Genomic DNA, 23,196 nt, shown 5'->3' with positions numbered 1-23,196 from the left:
TAGTCAAAAGCAACTCAAACCCATAACATAGCAACCAGTCATCTCCAGTATCACTGATTTCCTCCCCACCCCCAGAACAGGAAGCTGAGGCAAGAGGGGAGACTGACTCTTGAATATAAGAAAAACTTGGCAACACCCCAGTGGAGCAGAGATGGTGAGGAAGCCAGCGCCTAAGGGTAGGGATGAACAGGCACCAAACAGCCCTGTCTGGAATCAATCCACTCAGCCCCAGCTCCTTGGGAGGTGTTCCTTTGAGATCCCCACTTCAGTGGGGTGAGATGAGGGGGAACTGGTGATAACCCATCTCTCCCTATCCCTCAAATTAAAACATGATAAACTCAAAGTTTTACCTTCAAAACCAACCACGCTGCTGCCTCCCGAGAAACACACGCTGTAGTCATCTCTGCCAGCACCCACTCCTTTCTAATGCCCGGGGCTTCCAGCCCCTCCCCATACTTGGGGGGCCCAGGCAACATGAATTCCATACTCCTTGACTCATAAAAGGGCTATTTTTAAAAAAAAAAAACAGAAGCTGTCAGAGTATCGGAATGATGAAGGAAGACACTCAAAAGTATACTCCCTTCCCTTATCCCACAGAGCCCCCCGATCCCTGCCCCCCAACACTGGGATACCTATTCTATACGTTCCAACACTGACTTGGGAGTGGCCCCACGGAAGCTGCCTCTAGTGCTTTCCTGATCGTGACTCTTGCCCAGTGACATCACAGGGAGCTGGGGTGAGGAAAAGCAGGGTCACTCCCCCATAGTAGGTCTCAGGGGCCTTTCGAGGTAGGTCTGGGAGATTTAGCTTATGTCCTGAAGCCAAGTCTGAGTCCGGCGCCTGCTCCCACCAGCGTCTCAGTCCTTGGCTGTAAACAGCAGCGGCCCCAGCACTGCAGCACCTCCCGGGGGAGACAGACAGAGCCCCTTGTTCTCTGTCCCACAACTCATGTCCCTCTTCTTCCCCCTCCTTTATTCTTTTTTTCTTTAAAAATGAAAGGCAGAGGTAGTCCCCGGGATGATAAAATCCTACCTAGGATGGCAGTATTCTAATTGAAAGAAGCAATTAAATAAAAGTCTCCAGGAGTTGATTTTTTAAAAAAAAAAGAAAGGAAAAAAAGTGATTGGTGAAGTTGAATAAATTAATGATGTGGGCTAGCCCACAAAGACCTGTGCTTCCCGGGCCGTCTTTGGTGTCTGGCCAGCAGCGTCTGGCAGTCTTCTCTCCGTCTCTCCCCTCAGGAGACAAGGCCAGTGCCCAGCGAGGCCGCAGGGGGCCCATCCAACCACGGGGGAGGAGGCAGAACGCCTTGACTTGCTGCTCGGAACCCTGCTGCGGCACGTGACAGCCTTGGCTGAGCGCCCTGCTGAAGAAGGACGTCTTCCAGGGACTGAGAGGCGGCGGGAGGCTCCGGGCTCCAACCTCGGGAGGGTGGGAGGTAGGTTTAAGACGTGGAGGCATCCGCCCTTCTCTCCAAGTGTCGTGCCGCTGGCCCCTCTGCTCAAGTTTCTCTGCAGCAAAGAGGGGAGTGGGGAGGGCTGGGAGGCTGCTGCCGCCTGGCCGCGAGACCCTTAGAGCTTCTTCAGGCGGCTGTACATCTCCCTCTTGCTCTTCTCCCCGGCCCAGGTCCGGCTCTTGGTGCGGAATTTCTTCAGGTCTTCTTTAAAGTCCTCGTGGTGCATGGGCCGGTAGCTGGGGGGCTCGCAGTGAGACTGGAGGGAAGACAGGCCAAGATCTGGGCACACTGGCCTCCCATGCACACTCCTGCTCCCTCCCTGCTGGGGGCCACAAGGCTCTGCTGGGGTGGGGTGGGGGGCGGTTCTAGGCCCCTTCTTTGCTCAGGGCAAACCCCCAGACCCTGGGTAGGAAACAGCCATGACCACCAACTAGGGGGTGGTGAGGGGTGGCCTGTGCCCTCCAGAGAGTCCATCTCACCTGGCATTTCAGGAAGAACTCCTTGTATCCGCCCTTCAGGACATACAGCTCTGGGTAGTGGAGTTTGGGGTACTCGTTACCGAGCCGATCCCTCTCTCTCACATATCGGCACCTGTAAAGGGCAAGGAGAGCCAGAGTCTGATTCACTCTGCACGGGGAAAGCAGTACCTCTTACACATCTCCCCAGCTTGGCCTGCACTCCTGGAGACAGTGCCAGATGTGATTTCCGCCGCTGCCACGACCCTCAGGGACCCTGCGCACAGCCAGCTCCACGGCCTTGTCTTGGAAGGCGGACGGTCTCCTCCCCACTTTCCAAGTTAAACAGCGTCTTGGTTCCCACCCAGCGTCTTCTCTGCCACCACCACCACCGATTATTTTAAATCTGAAGTGATGCTTTATTGTAGCTATACTTCCACTTATTTTGGTATAAAATTTATCTCTGTAGTAAACTATAATAGGGCCTTAGTCATAAAAGCTTGTGTATGGGGGGCAGACGGCGTAGTTCTTTTCACCTCTAGTGTGGCAATAACCTGAAAGTAACACAACCCCATTCTTTGCGAACATGGATTTGACAAGTGTTTGAAGGCGTCATGTTAGGTTTTGCCGAGAGGACATCACACTTTCCTGGCATTTGCATAAGGAGTCACCACACTGTCCCTGAAGGATGTCACCCAAGAGCAGCAGCCCCACCAGCAGGACTAGGGGCAGTGGGGGAACCCAAAGAGCCAGAGTTTAATTCAACAGAAAGGCAGGCTGAACGATGGGCCAAGCCCAGCAGTGGCCAGGACTCACCCAGGAGTAGGGGTGATGAAGCAGATGCCCAATCCCTGGGGCATGCTGCAGAGGGGACACTAGTGTAATAGGCTGGACTGGGGAGGCCACAGAGCCCTTCCAAGCCCTTAACAACCGCTATGGTGAAACCATTAGGTCAAGCCTAAAACTACACTCCAGGAAGCAGTGCATGAAATCAACTGACTGCCCAACAGGTAAGGACTTAAGAGAACATCTGTTACACATGAACGATACTTAGCCCACTCACATGCGAGGGCCTCGCTCAGAAGAAAACTCGCAGTGGAACACCACGATAACACGCTTGCCATCCGTAGGTACGATAGGCTTCTTGAGTAAGAACTCTTCAACCTCCTCTTCCATGTGCAAGTTCACTGCACCCTGTGAAGATACCAGAGGCTTAGGTCTCATGCTGGTGCTAATGATCCTTGGAGACTGGTCTTCACATGGGTACCTCAAGATTCTGTTATGACTGCGCTGTGTGAGCGGTATTTGTCAATGCAGGGACTTTCATGGCCTTAAGAGAGTGGCAGACTCAAACACTGTCTTTAAATTACCTTTTGTGTATTTCAATGGGCTTCCCAGGTGGCATCAGTAGTAAAGAACCTGCCTGCCAATGCAGGAGACATAAGAAACATGGGTTCAGTCCCTGGGTTGGGAAGGTCCCCTGGCGGAGGACATGGCAACCCACTCCAGTATTCTTGCCTGGAGAATCCCATGGACAGAGGAGCCTGGCAGGTTAGGCTCCCCTCTTGCAGAGGTCACAGTTGGACACAGTGAAGCAACTTAACACACATACATAATGTATTTCAACCCAATGGCTTTCTTCCTGGGCAAGTTACACATGAACTGTTCCAACACCCACTCCATCAGACAGCTTAACTCAACTATAAACCTAAGAGGCATCACTGGGCCTGGCCTATGTTGCCAGAGACTGGCTTCTCCTCACGGCTTCATGTCCAGGCATGGCTTAGAAGTCAGTGGGTACCACCTCGAAATGCCCCTGACAGTGATGGTGTGGGGGACAAAACAGGGAGCAGTTTGCTGTATAATCAGTGCACACCAGGGAGCATTCTTTCAGTGCACCAGGAACCAAATGCCTTTTACACCCACTGCCTCTTTTTACAATTCTCATAAGCAGCATGTGAGCATTATAACAAGCAGCCAGGTATCACCCCCTCCTTTAAAAATAAAAATAAATCACAGATACTGTCTATAGGGCTCCTGCTATGCCTCCCGCAGTAGCAGAGCTCACCCACAAGCCCCAGGAATCTATACCTTGATGTGGCCTCCCTCATATTCATACGGGTATCGGCAGTCGATGATGACAAACTCTTTAATGAGGTTGGCAAACTTGCCATTCAAAACAGATGTAATCTGTAGAGAAAGAGCCAAGAAGAGTCAACTCTGGCTGCCAGGAATGACTGGATCCCAGTATCGCATGGGTGGCAGGTCCCCAAAGGATAACTTACAATTTCTGGAGAGATGTATTTTAAATCCTGATGCTTTCCAGCAACGGTATGAAAGAGGTAACCCTTAATTAAAGAAAGAAACACTTAGCAAATCTGAAAGCTTATAAAGGCAACATTTTTATTACTTGCCTTCCTGGTAAAAGTCAGCTTAAACAAACAAACATGAATCTATTAGAACATACTGGTTATTTGTGTAAGCACTTCATTAATATCCTGAGACTGAATATTCGTATGGCCCTTGAGGCACATCATCCCCATTTGTAGATGTCAAAACTAGGTCCCTTGTCCAAAGTCAGCCAGCAAGCAAGCCAGACCTGAATTCAGAAACCTCAGGTGAATTCCTTTATCGCCTGCTTTTGTCAGGAACCCCTCATGTCAGCAGCCAGACTGTGCTCAGCACTTAAAAAGGACACAGCGAAGAATGCCTTTACTGTTTACTGAGCACCTGACTTTTGCAGCAGGTGCTGGAGGAGACACTGGAGGTGGAACAAATGAGACCCACCCAGCCTTGAGGGGGGAAGATGGGCACACAAGCAATCACGAGAGTGACTGGCAGAGTCGAGTGCCCACCCAACCCTGTGGTCACGTGTGGGGTCATTTTGACAACCAACCAATAGCTTCAATTCAGACACAAGCTTTTACCAGCGAGGACGCACCACACCCAGGTCTTGGCCTGCTCTTCCTTTCAGACTAGAAAACTGTCTTCTATTCTTTTTGGCCATGCTGGCATGTGGGACCTTAGCTCTCAGACCAGGGACTGAACCCGTGTCTCTAGTGTTGGAAGTGCAGAGTCTTAACTGCTGGACCCCTAGGGAAGTCCTGTCTTCTATTGGTAACCCACTTCTCTCTCCTACCTGGCTGAAATGCCTAGCACAGACCCCGAGCTTCCCCAACTGCCTACCTGACATAACTCTTTCACTGCTTAGTCTGATGCTTGCACTGCACTGATGTTTACCTCGGTTGCCAGGTGGTACATGTCCACGTGGCAGGACGTCTTACCACATGTTAAGTGTCTTGAGGGAAGGAACTGTGTCTTGTTTTGGAATCTTTGCCTTACACATAGTAAGTGTTTCAGTAGATGTTAGCTACGTTAATATGTAAAAGACTGGTCTGGAAGTTACACACGGCTAACCAAGTTACTACTGACGCAGCAAGGCGTCACATTTCACCACAGCACAAAGGTAGATAATCTGTACCAGGTCATCAGCAGACCTTCGTCTGGACCTCCCTGGGGGCATTTTCCCACAAGGACCGTGCTCCTCTGGACAAGGGAGAAATTTAGTCTCCATCTGGAACATTCTAAGATGACCTTCTTTTTAAAAAATTAATTAATTAATTAATTTAGCTGCAGTGACTCTTAGTTTGGGCACATAGAATCTTCAATCTTTGGCATGCAGAATTTTGTTGTTGTGGTGTGTGGGATCTAGTTCCCTGACCAGGGATTGGACCCAGGGCCCCTGCATTGGGAGCATGGAGTCTCAGCTGCTGAACCACCAGGGAAGTCCCCTAAGATGACCTTTTGACATACAGACTTATATACAGTGAAGCTAGAGCTTCATTGCTGCTTCTTTACACTCTTCTGTAGCACTGCTATTACAATCACACAGTTCCCAGAGAGACTGGTTTTTGGGTTGGTGTCCAGGCGGCTGGCTCCCTACTTGAAACCTCTGATCAGCACCAGTAAGGTCTACAGTCCCCAAGAAATGGAGGTATACCAGATTAAGATTATGTGTTTCCTTATTTTTTTTTATTTCAAACTGTGTCCCCTCGGTGGGAGTTGGAGGGGAGGCTACATAACCCAGGAGCCACTTCAGGGGAGGAAGGCTGGAGGGGGTGTTAGGGGCTTCCCCCATTCTGCACCACAATGTAGTTCTGCTTGCAATTACCTTGGAGAAGTCTCCTATAAGGTCCCTTGGGTCATTATCCAAAATGTTCTCAATGGTCCCTTTTGGGGAATATGCTAGGGATAAAGACTGATGATGTAGAATCTGTAACAAACCAAAGGTTGAGAATGAGCCCAGGCTTTAGAATAAAGGCTTTCTCCTTTTTAAAAATGGAAGATTAAAATTAGTTTTAAGTCTACAAAAAGTATTTCTCAGCTCTACCCACTGAGACGCTCCAGGGTTGCAGTATGTACCCATTTGTCAATGTGTTCCCTAAATACTACAGTTGACCCCTGAACACAGAGGTTAGGGTCACCATTCCACATCTCCAGTTCAACCAACTACAGATCAGGCAGAACCATAACACGTATTTATTGAAACCAGAGCTTTCTGACTGAATCCAGGCTGGGACAAGAAATGTACAAGATAAACCTGGAACACCTTGTCATTAGTAACAAGGAAGTGCTCATATTTCAAAGAGCATGTCAAAAGGGCTAACCGTGGGGGAAGTCGAGATATCTTAAACAGTACACAAAAAGCACTAAACATAAAAAGACTGGTAAATTTAAACATGTTTTAAAGAAATCAAGAAATTCTGTTAATCCAAACAACAAGATGAGGTAAGAACAGGCAAGCCAGAGTGGGCAGATAAATAATTCATCTCAATAGAAGATTCATCTCTTAATATATAAAGCAATCTCACAAGTAAGAGATAACCCAATAGAAATATGGGCTAGAAAGGCAGTTGGGTAATAGGAAAATCTAGAAAAATGACTAACAGAAATGCAAAATAAGATACTACACAGGGTTCCCTTTGATGGCTCAAGTGGTAAAGAATCTGCCTGCAATGCAGGAGACACAGGAGACGCAGGTTCGATCCCTGGGTTAAGAAGATCCCTTGGAGGAGGAAATGGCAACCCACTCCAGGATCCTTGCCTGGAAAATCCAATGGAGCTGGCGGGTTACAGTCAACAGGGTCAGTAAGAGTTGGACACAACCTGAGCATGCACATGCCTGTGCTACCCACTCCCCAGAAAGGGTAAAAGTAAAGGGATGAACACCACCAGATACTGGTAAGGATGTGGAAGAGCTGAACTCACACTGTTGTGAGTACAGCTGGCCCTTGGTATCCCTGAAATTGGTTTGAGGATGCCCAAGGATGCTTATGGCACATAGTACGTTGGTGCTCAGTGGTGCTTGGTAGCCATGGGTTCCAAAGTTAGTTGAATCCATGGATGTGGAGACCCCAGATACAGAGGGTTGACTGAACCAACATTTTGGAAAGTTATATGGCAGTGTCTACTGAAGCGAAACACATGCCTAGCCTAGGACACAGAGAGTCCACAGGAAAAATGAAAGTGCATGTTTAGAAGAGAAACAGCACAGATACCATCAACTAGAATGCTTGATGAAGAGAAGATAAGTCTTCGATAAATGGTGCTGGGCAAATGGAATATTCACATATGAAAGAATGAAAATTAGGCCCCTATATTCCATTGTTCACAATAAATGACTCAAGATGGAGTAAAGACTTAAATTTGAGACAGGAAACTGTTAAACTCCTAGAAGAAAACACAGGAAAAAAGTTCCTTGATGTGGGTCTGGGCAGTTTTTTGGATCTGACACCTAAGATACCTAAGCAGCAAATCAAACTAAAAAGCTTCTACCCATTAAAAGAAATGATCAACAAAATGAAAAGACAACCTACATCCGGAATTGGAAAAAATTATCTGCAAACCACATTATCTGATAAGGGGTTAATATCCAAAATGTCAGGAATCCATACAACTTAATAAACCCCTCCACCAAAAAATAAACAAACAAAAAACAAAACACCTCCTAAATAAAACAGTTTTACAAACAGAAAAGGATCTGAATAGACATTTTCCCAAAGGTACAGAAATGGCCAACAGGGACACAAAAAGATGATCAATATCCAGACTACAGTGAAATATCACCTCAGGCCTATAAGAAAGACTATCTTCAAAAAGACAAGACGGGGCTTCTCTGGAGGCTCAGTGGTAAGAATCTGCCTGTCAATGCAGGAGACATGGGTGTGATCCCCAATCCGGGAAGATCTCACGTGCCTTGGAGCAACTAAGTCTGTGTGCCGCAACTACTAAGCCTGTGCTCTAGAGCCCGGGAGCTGCAACTACTGAGCCCACATGCTGCACCTGTTGAAGCTCGAGTGCCCTGGAGCCCGTTCTCTGCAACGAGAAGCCACTGCGATGAGAAGTCCACACACCACAACTGTGGAATAGCCCCTGCTCACCGCAACTAGAAAAGTCTGAGCAGCACCGAAGACCCAGCACAGCCAAACAAGGAAAAAAAAAAAACAAATTATAAAATGAATCACTTAAAAAAAAATAAAAAGACAAGAGCAATTCCCTGGTGGCCCACTGTTAGGATTCCACACTTTTACTGCTGAGGGCCTAAGTTCAATCCCTGGCAAGGAAACTAAGATCCCCCAAGCCCGTGGAGTGGCCAAAAAAAACAAAAGACAAGAAACAAGTGTTGATAAGGATGTGAAGACAAGGGAACACCTGTACAGTACTGGTGGGGCTGTAGAGTGGGATGGCTGCTATGAAAACAGTATGGACGTACCTTAAAAAGTTGAACACAAAACATATGATCTAGCAATACCACTTCTGGGAACATATTCTAAGAAAACGAAAACACTATGTCAAGCGATATCTGCACTCACATTACAGCAGCATTATTTATAATAGCTACAACATGGAAAAAAGTGTTCACTGACAGATGAATGGATGAGGAAGCTGGGATACACATTCACACAATGGATTATTATTTAGCCATACAAAAAGAAGGAAATCCTGCTATTTGCAGTAACATGGATGGACCTTGAGGGCATTATGCTAAGTGAAATTGAAGTAAGTCAGACTGAGAAAGACAAATAAGTATATGACATCACTTGTACGGGGAATGAAAAAACTGAAAACGCACAATGCTAACCACTACCACAACCACCAAAACAAAAACCAAACTCACAGAAAAGGAGATCAGATTTGTGGGGTTACCAGAAGTAAGCAATGGAGAAGGGGGGCCAGATGAACGTGATCAAAATGTACAACTTCCAGTGATGAGACAAGTACCAGGGATGTAATGTACAACATGATGACTATAGTTAGGTCGGATGTATGGTGTATATGAAAGTAGTTGAGAATAAATCTTGAGTTCTCATCACAGAGAAATAAAAAGAAATAAAATACTAAGTGACAATGAAAAACACTATAATCAAAGTTGTGAGACAAACCTAAAGTAGCCTAAATAGGTCAGGACACAAGAAAAATGCAAACAAACAAACAAAAAACCCAACCAAGGGAAAAAAGTTATGGCCCTACTCCAGGACCCAACAGCAAGTGGGGAGCTTAGACTTCCACCCTTGCCCAGCTGTAATTAAGTGCCCCAATCTCAACCTCACTGGGATAGTGTTGGTGGATGTCTAGAAGGGAGCTTGAACTTCCTTTCCCACTCCTGCCCAGCAGCCATGAGGTTTGACCTACCTAAGTGGCACATCAAGGGAGACTGAACTTCCGTCCCCCTTTCCCTGCAGTATTGGACTACTACTAAAACAGCAGTTAATAGCCTCATAACATCCAAAGTACACAGAAACAACTGAAAAAAAAAAATCTCTTCTCATATCAAGAACCAGGAAAAATCTCAACCCGAATAGGAAAAGACAATCAACAGAAAGCCACACCAGACGCAGATGCTGGAACTACCTGACTAGGATTTTAAAGTAGCCATCATAAAAATGCTTCAACAGGCAATTCTGAACAAGACTGAAACAAACGAAAAATAAAAACAGCCAGTCTCAGCAAAGAAAAAGAAACAAATGTGCATTTTAGAACTGACAGATACCGCATCCTTGAGCGAAGAAGAAGCTCCAGAACTAACCTCTTGGGGCTTCTCTGGACTAGCTGCCTCTTCCGGACTGGCCCCAGCCACGCTTTTCCTCCGCTTCCTGCTTCCACCTGGGGACTCCTCTAGTGATCGGTCTGGTCTTTTCAACATTGACCGGATGGTAGAGCTGCACAACTCCGAAGGGGAGTCAAACAGCTTGCAGCGATTGCCCTTTGGGGGAAAAAAAAGAGACTCATGTTTCATTAAAATACACTGATTTGAATGGTAAAGAGAATAGACCAAGGACTTCCTGGGATAGTTTAAGATCAAGCCATTCTAAAGTGGGCTTCCCAGGTGGTGCTAGTGGTAAAGAACCTGTCTGCCAATGCAGGAGACAAAAGAAACTGGGGTTCGATCTCTGGAGGAGAGCATGGCAACACACTCCATCCAGTATTCTTGCCTGGAGAATCTCATGGACAGCGGAACCTGGTAGCCTCCAGCCCACAGGGTCGCAGAGTTGGACACGACCAAAGGGACTTAGCACACATCCTAAATTAAGAAACAGACAGTGTCCGTTTATCTAGTCCTTGGCACACAGTAGACACTGAGACCCTGGTGTTCACTGAACATGTTCAAAACCTGACACTGGATACAAATGAGGAAGACTACCCAGGCCCTGAAAAGCCTACATTCTGCACAGGGTCCTAAGAGTCAAAGGGTTCCTGATATACTTCCCAGCAAGTGTTACCTTCCAGCCAGGGCCACAATTCTGGCTTCTTCTTCCTCTCTACTTTATTATTTGCACCTTGCTCGAGCAGCTTGAAGGTTTTAACAGCCCCCCTAAATCCAGAAGGTATGAGGCATCTGGATTATACTATATATTAGAGCCAGTTAAGGGGATAAAACAGAGTTGAGTTTGAGTTTGCAGTGGGCAGGGGTGCCTTCAAAACTGTTTAGAAGCCATGCTCTCTGCTTGGCTGTTTTTCTTTCTGGACTGTAGCAGAGCATTTTAAATTCAAGACTTACAAAGCCAAAGGAAATATAGGAAGATGTACTATAGTACTCCTAAGGACTACTTTCTCGGGGTTTGAGAGCAGCCAACCTGACTAGTGGTAGAGACAGTCTGACTTCAGCAACCTAAACTCATCTCAGCCCGTTCACAACTCAGTGCTGTCTGTCTGGGCTTTTCCTTCTGAACTCGGTATCCTTTCACACACACCCCGCACCGCTCTCCTCCGTAAAGCACTCCCTTTCAAGCTGATACTAACATTTCAGTGTCGCCTCTTCTTTGGAAAAGTTCCTAATAGTTTGCAGCAAGTGTGTCACTCCCATTGCCTCTCCCAGAGACCAAGGGTTTTCCGCTTATTTTTCTGAAGTTCCTTTTAATAGGATGTTGTTCAGAGAAGCAAGATCACAGGGGTTATTTTTTGTATGTTTGTTTTTAACCTAGAAGAGCTGGAAGCATTTTTGGAAAGAGGGTCTACGGCTTTTAGTAAGGTCTCGGAGGACTTGTAAGCTCTTCAAGGGCAGAAACCCCAGTTCTGACTCAGCCCCTGGCCCTTATGATGAGTCTACTGTGTTTGTGAAACTCTACTGTTGTGAAGGGCCTACACATACTGTTTCATGGTTTTTCCATCCAACTTATAAAACTGATAGCCATTTTCCAAGCATTCTCACACTGTATATATTAATAATGTTTTCTTTCAAAAGGACTTAGTAAATCTGGTCATACCATTTTATTGGGGTGGTCTAATCTCTCAAAGCTTTGCACATTGGTCTACTACAATGTGTAAGTGGCTTCAAGACTAGACTGGTTCATTTGTTCCATATTTATAGTTCAGGGGCATGGATTAAAGATGTATTCAGCATCTATACATATACCTAAGAGTGTGTAACTGTATGTATACTATGATAAGAGCTCACTTTCCCTGGATGTTTACATACATGAGGATGTGTCCCTCTACAGGCACAGCTTTTGAAAGTGTCCCTGATGGAAACAGATGTCTCTAGTCTACACAAGTAGGTGGGTATTAAACAAAACAAAACACCCTTGAAAAAACAGCATACATTAACACCAGGAAACACTAGTGGCAAGCCAAACAGGCCCATAGGCTCAAATGCAGAATCTCAAAAGAAATAATTTGGATTCCTGTCACTCCCTTCAGACACACTGGAACTTACTAGGTTGCTAGTTCTTCTCATGACAAGAGGAGCTGTCCAGAGGCTGGCCATGCAGGACGGGGTCTCTTCATCATTCTAAACAAAGAAAAACTGTGTCATAAAGGTCCAAAGGTCCAGTAGAAACAACATTAGTTTAAGTGCGTTAGATTTCTTCTTGCAGAATACCAGAAAGACGTGAACTGGAAGTCTTCTAAGGGTCAATGCCTCCCCTCTCCACAACACTTTAAGGTCAAGAGAGTAAGAGTGATGCTATCTGAACATAGCTAAGGGAATGCCCCTGAGGGGCCACGAGGAGCCACTGGTCTCCTCAGCTTTACATCACATGGCAGCTATTCTTTCAGTCCCTGATTCATGTCCTTCCAGGAAAAAAAAAAAAAGATTGTCAGCTCCTGCAGGGGAAGAAGGATCACATCAGTGTTTTCTTTGGAACACCTCCATAGAATTTAAGCAGACTAGAGCAGAGTCAATAAATTCCCAACAGATGAATAAAAGCATTAGCCAGGGCTTCCCCTGGTGGTCCAGTGGTTAAGAATCCTCCTTGCAATGCAAGGGACACAGGTTCCACCCCTGGCCCGGGAAGGTTCCACATGCTGCGGAGCAGCTGAGCCTGTGGACCACAACTACAGAGCCGGTGCCCTGGAGCCCACAAGCTGCAACTGCTGAAGTCCGTGCGCTAGAGCCTGCGCTCTACAACAAGAGAAGCCGCCACCGTGAGAAACCCGTGCACTGCCACGGAAGAGTAGTCCCAGCTCTCTGCAACTAGAGAAAGCCCAGGTGCAGCAACAAAGAGCAAATATAGCCAAAAAATGAATTAAGTAAGTAAACAAAACCTTAAAAAAAGTTATCAGCCAGTTGGGGGATCACTGTTCTTTTTCAGATGACGGCTCTCTAGGGAAAGTTAGCAAAAATGGATCGGAAAGCACATACCCACACCATACCTTCAAACTGTCTCCATCAAGAAGATCCATGAAGCCATCATCCTCATCAGACAAAGTGGGAGTCACAGGTGACTGGGGCATAAAAGGAACGGAATTCCCTGGTTCATTGCCATCTCTTTCATTTGAGGAAAGCTAGAAGACAGAATTCATGGCTTGTTAATAATCAGCTTTGATTTCTCTGAATGGGTTACTAGTTTTTATGAGGAAAATATACCATATTCGTTTTAAGAAGTTTTAGCAGCTACAAATCAAAGGAAAAATAAGACCTAAGATTATAAATGAACTGATATCCACACACAGTTCTGATTTGAGTCAGGCCAAGTAGCCTTCATAAAGAACTCTCCCCAGGAGCAATTCACCTCATAGTGGGATCTGGGGCTAGCCTCCAATGAAGGGCAAGGCTTGTTTTTTCTGAGGATTATTAATGGTGAACAGGGATCGCATGAGGGTAGTGACAGGTGATAATCTGCTAAAATGAGGAAGGGTGAGAAGATACCAAGTCCCTATGGAGACCACAAAACAAACTAGAGAAATGTTTCTGTAACTCCAGTTCTGACAGAGGGATATAAAGTCTAGAAGTTCTAGAAAATCCATCCTTGTTCTTTAGATTCGCAATTTAAGTGACAGTTGCTCAGTTCTAACTGAGGAATTACTTGGGCCAGACACTGGGTGTGCTGGTGTGTACTTATTTGCTAAGTTGTGTCCGACTCTTGCGACCCCATAGACTGTAGCCTGCCAGGCTCCTTTGTCCATGGGATTCTCCAGGCAAGAATACTGGAGTGAGTTGCCATCTCCTTCTCCAGGGGATCTTCCTGACCCAGGAATTGAACCCAGGTCTCCTGCATTGCAGGCAGACTCTTTACTGACTAAGCTATGAAGGAAGCCCTGTTTTCAGACTGGGATATAACCTTTTATGTATAATCCCATTTAAGCCTCACAACACACTAAAGGTAGTTAATCCTCTATTTTCCATTTTTATTTAACAAATCAGGAAACCAATGCTTAAGAAAGGTTACCAAGATTACACCGCTCACTTGTTTGACGGCAAAGTCCAAGCTTTTCTGCCCATTATACTCTCCCTAGGAGAAACCATTCCTGGAGTCAAAATAAGAATATATCTCATTAGGCAAGCCTATCTTGTTTTTTCAGCAAAACTCCCATTATAAAATGATTTACAGGGCCTCCCTGGTGTTTCAGTGGTAAAGAATTCACCTGCCAATGCAGGAGACACAGGTTCGATCCCTGATCTGGGAAGATCCCACATGCCTGGGAGCAACTCAGCCCACGTGCCACAGCTAGTGAGCCTGTGCTTTAGAGCCCGGGAACTGCGACTACTGAGCCCACATGCCAATCACTGAAGCCCGTGTGACTGACAGATACGATCTTCTCTGTCTACAAGAAGAGATGCCACCGCAATGACAAGCCCGCACACTGCCGTGAAGAACAGCCCCTGCTCTCTGAAACTAGAGAAAAGCCTGGCCAGCAGCAAATACCCAGCACAGTCAAAAATAAATACAGGAAATTATAAAAATCTTAGGAAAATATTTCATACAGAAAATTTATAAATTCCATTCAAAAATCTACCATCTAGAGACAAACACTGTTAATAATGAATTCTTTTCTAGGTACTTTTCAAAGATAGTAAAAAAGTCCAGAGATAGATTTTTTTCCTCTTCCCTAACAGTAAATCTCTTTGGGGTGGGGTATGAATGCATTAATCCTCAAGTGACCTTCAAGTTTATTGAGTAGCCTCTTTACTGGCTGAACCCGAACCTCAGGCCCTAAGCCAGACTGGAAAGGTATATTTTCAGATACAAGTTCCTGGGAAAACGTGGAAACCGAACATGGTCATTTTGCTCAAGTTGGGCCTCTCTAGTCCACAGCTGTCTGTCCATCAGATCACCAGTAGGAAATCTGGAAGTAATGACCATCTCTGACAAACAAACAATCCTGGGACAAATGGCCCCAAATACAGTCAAACAGCCTTGTAGGCAATGGGTTCACTGGAATACCTAATAGTTCTTATTAAACCAAGTTTGGTAGAAATCATGTGCTCGCTCCAAACAAAATCACTCTGGGAAGTACCTCTCAGCACTTAGAAAGCAAGTTTTCAGTAGGACAGATAATCCCACCATACACACATTCAGAAGAATGACCCAGGATTGACAACGTCAAATATGCTTTGCTCGAGTCCAGTATTTCAAACACACCACCTCTCACCCTGCTTCTGCCTCTCTGCTCTCCAGACACAGCAGAAACACTGAACACGCGAGTCTCAAAACATGTGAGTTTCAAAAGACAAAGTCAAGGTAAAGACAGCTAGAGCTGCTGCAGGGTCTTTAACTCAAGATTGCGGAGGCTTTCATCTTCCCATCAGGAACTCCCAGGAGTATGAAAGCACATACCATCCGAGCCGGGGCGGAGTTCTGCCTCTGTGTGAAGAGATCTTTACCCTCCTCCAGTCCGTGAACATGTAGGCAGCCTCGAGATGCAGGTCTTATTGGCTTCTTAAACTCAAAGACTTCCTGCAAGACAGTATAGATGAGACATCATCCACTGTCTGTGAAAACCAGCTATAGGGTCTCAGCTATAGCTCTGGAAGGCAGGCAAGAGAGTGGGTACTGATCACCTGTTTCCAAACCCATGTCTCATCTAATTCATTGGATCTGTGTAATTAAGAATTTCAGGACTTCTTTGGTGTTGCAGTGGATAAGAATCCGGACTGCCAATGCAGGGGACACGGGTCCTCCGGTCTGGGAAGATTCCACATGCCACGGAGCCACAGAGTTGTGCCGTGTGCCACATCTACTGAGCCTGCACTCTAGAGCCCACAAGCTGCAACTACTGAAGCCCACTAGCCTAAAGCCCGTGCTCCACAACAGGAGAAGCCGCCTCAATGAGAAGCCCCCACCTGCTGCAACTAGAAAGCCTGCATGCAGCAACGAAGGCCCAGCAGAACAAAAGAAAAAACAAAACAAGTATTTTAAAGATTCTGTCAAAAGCCAACTTCTCCAATCTAAGTACTAACCAGCTCTGACCTTGCTTAGCTTCTGAGACCAGATGAGATCAAGCACAGCACGTTCAGGTAGTATGGCCATAGACAAAAGCTAACTTCTGATAACAGAACTTTTTTCTCTTATCACAAACACTTTATTTCCTAACAAACACATGAGTATTTGCCAGGTACACAAGACAGAGTTAAAACTAAATCAACAGCAACAACAAACTAAATCAACAGCTTTCTATCAATTATACTTCAATTAAAAAAATTTTTTTCTGAAGTCTAAAGCAATTTCATTTCAATATAATTGAACAGGAATCGAAACTTTTCAGTCCAGACTTGTATTTGAGGACTTTATATTTTCCATCTTCTTCCTACCAATAGGAGACAATGAAGTGGAAAACATTTAATGTTATTGTTTTCCATAATAAAAGCAATGAAGAAAAAAACTAATGGCATCATAACTGTAGCTAACACTGCTGTATGATAAGATAGTAAATCCTAAGAGTTCTCATCACAAGGAGACAATTTCCCCTTTTTCCTTTTTCTTCTATTGTATCTATCAATATATGAGAAGATGGATGTTAGCTGAACCTACTGAAATCATTTCACAATATATGTAAATCAAACCATCATGCTGTATGCCTTAAATCTATAGTGATATGTCAATTATTTCTCAATAAAACTGGGAAAAAAAGATCCTTTTAGTTTATTCAACAACATGGATGAATCTCACATAATGATGAGTGAAAGCCAGAAGCAACAGAACACATACTGTATGATTGCATTTTACTTAAAAGTTTAGAAACACTCATAATTCCCCTTCCCTAAAATATCCACTTAAGAACTTGCCAAGCACAGCTAATATCAGAGTATTTACTTGCCCACACAGCACTAAGTACTTTCAGTGCATAAGCTCATTTATCCATCCAATCATCCGCATTTTACAGATGAGGCAACTAGGCCTATAGGTTAAGTGATGTGCCTAAGGTCTGGCTTCCCAGATGGGACAACTCCAGAGCAAGAGCTCTTTAACCTATGCTATTTCCCCTTCAGAATGAAGCTATAAGCAGGCAACCCTGGGAGAAGCCAAGCTGGGGGTAAGGGGATGGGGAATGTGGGAAAGAGACCAGGCCAACAGTGTAATAATAGCTTTGGACTGTTTGGTTAAAAGCACTACACAGAGGCAGACTTAGTGTTCCAAGCACTCAAGACAGGAACTCAATTGTTCTTTCTTTACCTCCCTCAGGGCATCCTGTTGCCAAAGGAATCATTAGGAAAGTTCATGGAGGCAGCAGGTTCTGTAAGTAATAAGTCCAGAAGATTCTAAATATGCATTGTAGCATTGTAGTGCAGGATGAAGAAGGGGAGAAAACAGACATGGAAATACAGAGAGGAAGAAGACAGGGAAAGCTGAGCTGATTCACTGAACTCTGCCCTGTGCACAGCACCCAGCAGGTTTGAAAGAACCCAGGCGAGGGTGTTCTTGGGCTTTCGGCTGCATAACTGCAACTCACCCTCTAAGCTACCATTTCATTTACCCCGAGATTCCCTGGGATTTGTTGGCTTTGTTCTTGAAAACACTGTCAAGAAGCCTTTTCCCAAACTTTTCACTCATCCCACGGTCAGCACAAAGAGGCAAGGAAGGCCTGCCCAGACCCTTCCACATAAAGTGTTCTTGGATGTAATTCCCCCTAAGAGCCACTTTTTGAGCAACTCCTACCTGCCAGGAACCATTTTAAATGCTTTATCTACATTATCTCATTTAATTCCAACAACAGTCCTACAAGGGAGTGCTACTCCTATTTCACAAAAAACACAGAAGCCTAAAAAAGCAGCTAAGGTCACAACTACCAAGCAGTAGGATTCCAATCCAGGTTTCTCTGACTCCAAATACCATCATGACTTTGATAAAGGTTTACTCTCCTCTCCATAAGCCACTTGTGGGTGTGAGCTCTGCCCCTAGGTGAGTAGGTGAATGCTATACTCACATTTTCCTTGTTCTCATCCTGGTCAATCAGCTGAAAGACATCATGGTCAAGAGAATCAGAATGGCTCCTCTTCAGAGCTGGGCTACACCCCAAGAGCTTCTGCTGTCAGAGTGAAAAAAGAAATTAGGGTACATCAATGAAAATGGAATGGAAACTCAGTTGTAAAAGGGAAAAAAAAATGGTGGTGGCAGGTTAGGGAGGCTTAGCTCCTCACAGTGCAGTGGGTGACCAGTCAACGTGACTAGGACTCTATGGCTTTACACCTAACTTCACAAGGTCTACAGCCCTCTCCACAAGGACTCAGGTACCAAATCAACCCCCAAATAACATCATTTGCATAAAAAGAACCCCCTTCCTGATTGGAAAAGCCCCCAAGAGGCAACCATTATTGAAGCTGCTTTAGGTAGAATGTTTTGAATGTTTATGAGACAAAGTAAGCAAAATTACTGTCTAAATTAAGGTTTATGATCAAGGTTACTGGTAGCTAAGGGGCAGATAACAGTTATTAGCTCAAAAGAAACAAGGGAACGAACTTACAGGTAGGGAATTTATTCTCCTCATGGGATTTTCAAGGCTGCAATGAGATCAGAAAGTAAATCATGAGAATCGAGGAAGGAAAGTGGTATTCATATTAGACATAGTGTCTAAACTACTGTTTGATGGGGTGAGGGGAGCATCAAACATATTCCCGTTTTAGGCAAGAGGGAAGAATAGATTTCTGAAGCTGTTCTGTTTTCACAAGCAGCCCCATAACTGGGCTTCTAGTGAAAAAGCATGGATCTTCTCTTAAAATATACACCTTCTAGGGAGTTCCCTGGTTTTCTAGGGGTTAGTATTCCAGGCTTTTACTGCCATGGGTTGGGTTCAATCCCTGGTTGGGAAACTGAGATCCTACAAGGGAGGCAAAACAAAATAAAAAACAAACCTAAGTTCTCTTAGGACAATGATGTCAGGAGACAGAGCAAGGGTTTGAGTGATATTAGAACAGAACCCCAAAATTACGGCTAAAATAAAGGGACGGAAGTTCTGAAAAACTGCTGACACAAACTACTCATCTCAAAAGATACCAGACTTTATAGGATCCGGGAGCCTTAATCGGGATCACTACATCCAGAGCTTCAGTCCAGAGCATGAAGAATTTCATTCAAAAAATGATTTTTCTAAGCACAAACATTTAAAGGCAGTGAATACATACTTTTCTTTACTATCCAAGGGCCCAGGAGAATCCAGACAGAAGCCTGTGAGTGGGGGAAAAAAAAAATCACCTCAGACTTTATTGTTTTGGGCTCCAAAATCACTGGAGACGGTGACTGCAGCCATGAAATTAAAAGATTCTTGCTCCTTGGATGAAAAGTTACGACCAACCTAGACAGTATATTCAAAAGCAGAGACATTACTTTGCCAACAAAGGTCCATCTAGTCAAAGCTATGCTTTTTCCAGTACTCATGTATAGGTGTGAGAGTTGGACTATAAAGAAAACTGAGTGCCAAAGAACTGATGCTTTTGAAGTGTGGTGTTGGAGAAGATTCTCGAGAGTCCCTTGGACTGCAAGGAGATCTAACCAGTCCATCCTAAAGAAAATCAGTCCTGAATATTCACTGGAAGGACTGATGCTGAAGCTGAAACTCCAATACTTTGGCCACCTGATGCAAAGAGCTGACTCACTGGAAAAGACCCTGATGCTGGCAAAGACTGAAGGCAGGGGAAAGGCGGGACAGAGGATGAGATGGTTGGATGGCATCACCGACTCAATGGACATGGGTTTGAGTAAACTCCCGGAGTTGGTGATGGACAGGGAGGCCTGGTGTGCTGCAGCCCATGGGGTCACAAAGAGTCGGACATGACTGAGGAACTGAACTGTAACTGTGACACCACTCATTCGTTAAAATAAGTACAAAAACTGCTAGTACTATTTCTTTAAGGGAGTCAACTAAGGCTCACGGCTTGGACTTTTGCCGGAATTGAAGCTTAACCTCCATGATTGCCAAAACTCCATATCTGCACAAGTCTAAGCATTTTCATAGTGTGTCTACTCATGCTTTCCTCCTTGCAAACACCATCTTGGATAATAGGATATGAGGAGACAGAATTAAACCAAACCTCATGACTTATTTAAAAAACAGAAGCAGACTCACAGACTAGAAAACAAACTTACAGTTACCAAAGGGTAAAGGGGACAGTGCGGGGTATAATACTACTATATTTGATATCTTGGAATAACCTACAATAAAAAAGAACTATATATGTATAACTAAATCACTTTGCTGAACACCAAAATCTAACACAACACTGTAAATCAACTACACTTCAAAAAAAGAGTCTTAAATCCTGATTATTAATTCAGTTAGAGGTTACCCAGGCTAACTTTCTGTGCGTTCCAACCATAGAAAGGAGAAGTATTTGTTTTCTGGAATAGTTTTTTATTTCAAATATCTTATATCCTGTCAGATCATGTACATAATTCAGGGGGCTGGAAAATATTATTATGTCCTTTGACAAGCAAGCATTGATTGCCTTCAACAAGATAACACCAAGTGAGGTGCTCAACTCAAAGGCAAAAGAATAAAGGAGATGCTGCTTAGCATGGTCCAGAGCCATCAGGGCCTGCCTAGCACACATCTTTCCTCCATGATGTCTAAATAATCATACAAGAAGTTAGGTGTTACTGCTCCTGGCAGGACAGTCTTCCTTGCCACACTGCCACAATAACAATTCTATCCCTGGTCTTAAGAAGCTTACATCTTAAGACTTTTGCTCCTGTAGTTCTTTACTCTAAAGCATCTGTGCAAATAAACCTTGCCCCAACATGCACTTTGTTATTGTTTGGTGATTAAGTCATGTCTGATTCTTTTGCAACCCCATGAACTACAGCCCACCAGGGTCCTCTGCCCATGGAATTTTCCAGGCAAGAATATTGGAATGGGTTGCCATTTTCTTCTCCAGGGGAATCTTCCCAACCCAGGGATTGAACCCACATCTCCTGCGCTAGCAGGCGAATTCTTTTTAACACTGAGCCACCAGGGAAGCTAACATGAACTTATGGTTAGAATTAGATGTACTGGCAGTTTCTCCAGAGCAGGCTCACTGAAATAATCTCATTATATTTCCAATAACTTGATGCAGAATTTTAACCAATAAGATTTCCTGAATGCCACTTAAAGAGAGGTATGGTTAATTTCATACTACTACTCATCTTCAAGACCAAGCATTAACCACCTCCTTGCAGCCACTTGACAGTTTCCTCTCTTCATCAACTGCCACAGGGGCTCCTTTGTACTGTTCGAACAGGTGTCTATCACTCAATGTCAGACTTGTTTGCTACCTTAACTCACCAAACTGAGTTTCTAGGTGAAAGCCCATGTTCCAGCAAATTCCAAGCACTGCTCCCCACAAGGCAGACACATGATAAAAGACTAAAAGAATACCTGAATCAGTTGATTCAGAGGAGCCCATTCTTTGCAGACTGCTGTTTTTCACCTCCATGGGTTGTTCATACTCACTGAAACCAAGAAAAGTAACTCACAGGAGATAGCCCATGACATGGCAAGTTGCCATACTGCCATAAACTATCATTACTTCTAGGCCACACCACAAAACACTTGGCCACCCAGAACACCCAGTTAGCACTTACAATAAAAGGAGATGAGAAAAGAGTAGGTTGGCATTGGTCACACTGTAGACAGGAGGACAATGACTATTGGACTATTTCCTGAAATGAGAGCATGTGTTCTAGGTACTGAGCTAGGAGCCGGGATGAACAGGACAAGTTCCTGCTTTTCAGAGATTGGAAAAGACATGTGCTTCTTTAGAAAATGGGACGTCCAAGACTGATGAGAAAGCAGCTTTACCAAAAACAAAACAAAGGTGGGATGCATTTTTTTAATAAGGAAAAAGTGCAGGAAAATTTTAGGAGTGGAAAGCTGAGTTAAAAGACCTGGTCTTAGGAAAGCATGGGGCTGGGTGTGTGGGGGGTGTCACACAGCAGGAATATGCCCGGGAAGAGGGATTGCGACGATTTTTGCAAACGCAAGGAAAGAAAACGCCACGTCCCTTGGCTGAGAAGGAAACAGAACTCACAAAAAGCAAAGATAACTACGAGGTGGTTCTGCAAAGGATAGAAGTGAGCGACTAGGAGGGCCTGTTTTTCCCCGTGGAGGCAGATTTCAAAGAGCTTCTCGAGGTAAGGACAGAAGAGCACAGGGCAATCTAAAAAGGGGTGGCGAAGGTGGGGAGCCCAGGCGTACCCCAACCCCTACTCGGCCGGTCTCGGGGCTGAGGGCGGCCCCGGAGGGTCCGAACGGCCTCTCCCGCCCAACATTCGGCCTGGGGGGAGGGTGCACATGGCCGGCCCCGGTCGGTGGGGCCGCCCCAGAGCGGCAGAGAGGCAAGCGCTACCCTCGCGGCCGGTTTTCTGGCCTGATCTACCCGAGAGCTGTTTCGGAGGCCAAACGCCTGAGGCACCACTCCTCGCTCCCTCCTCACCTGCCCAGTCCCTGCAGCTGGTCCATGGTGACCGTCAGGTTGGTGACAGGCGACAGGCCCCCGGCGGCTGGAGTGCCGAACAGCGCCTTCACGACAGGCTGCGGTGCGGGCGGGGGGCTGCAGGCGAAGAGCAGGCGGCGGCGGTGCGGGGGCTCCGGGCCCAGTTCCATGGCGGCGCCGGGCCTCCTAGGATCCCGCTCCTTCTTCCTCCGCCTCCGCCGCGCCCGCCCCGCCCCGCTGGCACTGGCCTCGGCCGCGCGCCCCGCAGCCGGCGCCCGCGGGTCAAACACAAACACGACCCCGCGGTTCAGGGATGCGGCTGCCGCGGGCAAGAGGCGCGGACAGGCGGGTGTCCAGACTCGGCAGGCGCCAGCCACAGGCGCGGGTGCGTCCCCTCACTCCGCGAGGCTGGCGGGCGGGGGGCGCCGGCAACCTTAAGATTAAATCCAAACAAACGGAGCGCGTCGGGGAGGGAGAGCGGCTAGAGCTGCAAGGCAACGACCAGGGGTCACACTCTCTTCACTTTTCTTTCACTCTGTTGCCCGGGAGTGCAGACAACCAGGCCGACATTCACCTCCCTCCCCGGCCGTCGCTACCAAAGTGGCCTTTCGCGGTAATAGCTGCTCACTGCGGCCTGCCTCTCCCCCGCCTCCCTTTCC

The 23,196-nt window shown here is 45.8% G+C and overlaps 1 protein-coding gene across 1 annotated transcript; it reads right to left on the bottom strand.

Moving 5' to 3' along the window:
* On the bottom strand, positions 1,091-23,151 carry CDC25A (cell division cycle 25A). Its single transcript, XM_005696119.3, has 15 exons — positions 22,538-23,151; positions 21,481-21,554; positions 19,250-19,292; positions 18,592-18,628; positions 18,055-18,156; positions 15,468-15,587; positions 13,063-13,194; positions 12,125-12,199; positions 9,998-10,174; positions 6,083-6,184; positions 4,197-4,259; positions 4,003-4,101; positions 2,975-3,105; positions 1,936-2,047; positions 1,091-1,712 (listed from the first exon to the last, which is right to left on the bottom strand). The coding sequence occupies exons 1-15, from the start codon at positions 22,705-22,707 to the stop codon at positions 1,572-1,574; spliced, it is 1,578 nt and encodes a 525-aa protein (XP_005696176.3). The 5' UTR covers positions 22,708-23,151; the 3' UTR covers positions 1,091-1,571.

The sequence above is a fragment of the Capra hircus genome, chromosome 22 (genome assembly GCF_001704415.2).
Source record: "Capra hircus breed San Clemente chromosome 22, ASM170441v1, whole genome shotgun sequence".
NCBI classification, from domain to species: domain Eukaryota; kingdom Metazoa; phylum Chordata; class Mammalia; order Artiodactyla; family Bovidae; genus Capra; species Capra hircus.
Note: the sequence above shows the minus strand (reverse complement) of the source record. Positions and strands in the feature narration are given on the sequence as shown.

Bases quoted from the DNA above. Each gene is read 5' to 3' on its own strand.
- CDC25A (XM_005696119.3), bottom strand. From the start codon at position 22,707: ATGGAACTGGGCCCGGAGCCCCCGCACCGCCGCCGCCTGCTCTTCGCC. The intron at 4,102-4,196 runs GTAAGTTATCCT...CTTTCTCTACAG, and splicing joins AATACATCTCTCCAGAAATT to ATTACATCTGTTTTGAATGG. The intron at 3,106-4,002 runs GTATAGATTCCT...GTATCTTCACAG, and splicing joins ATGAGGGAGGCCACATCAAG to GGTGCAGTGAACTTGCACAT.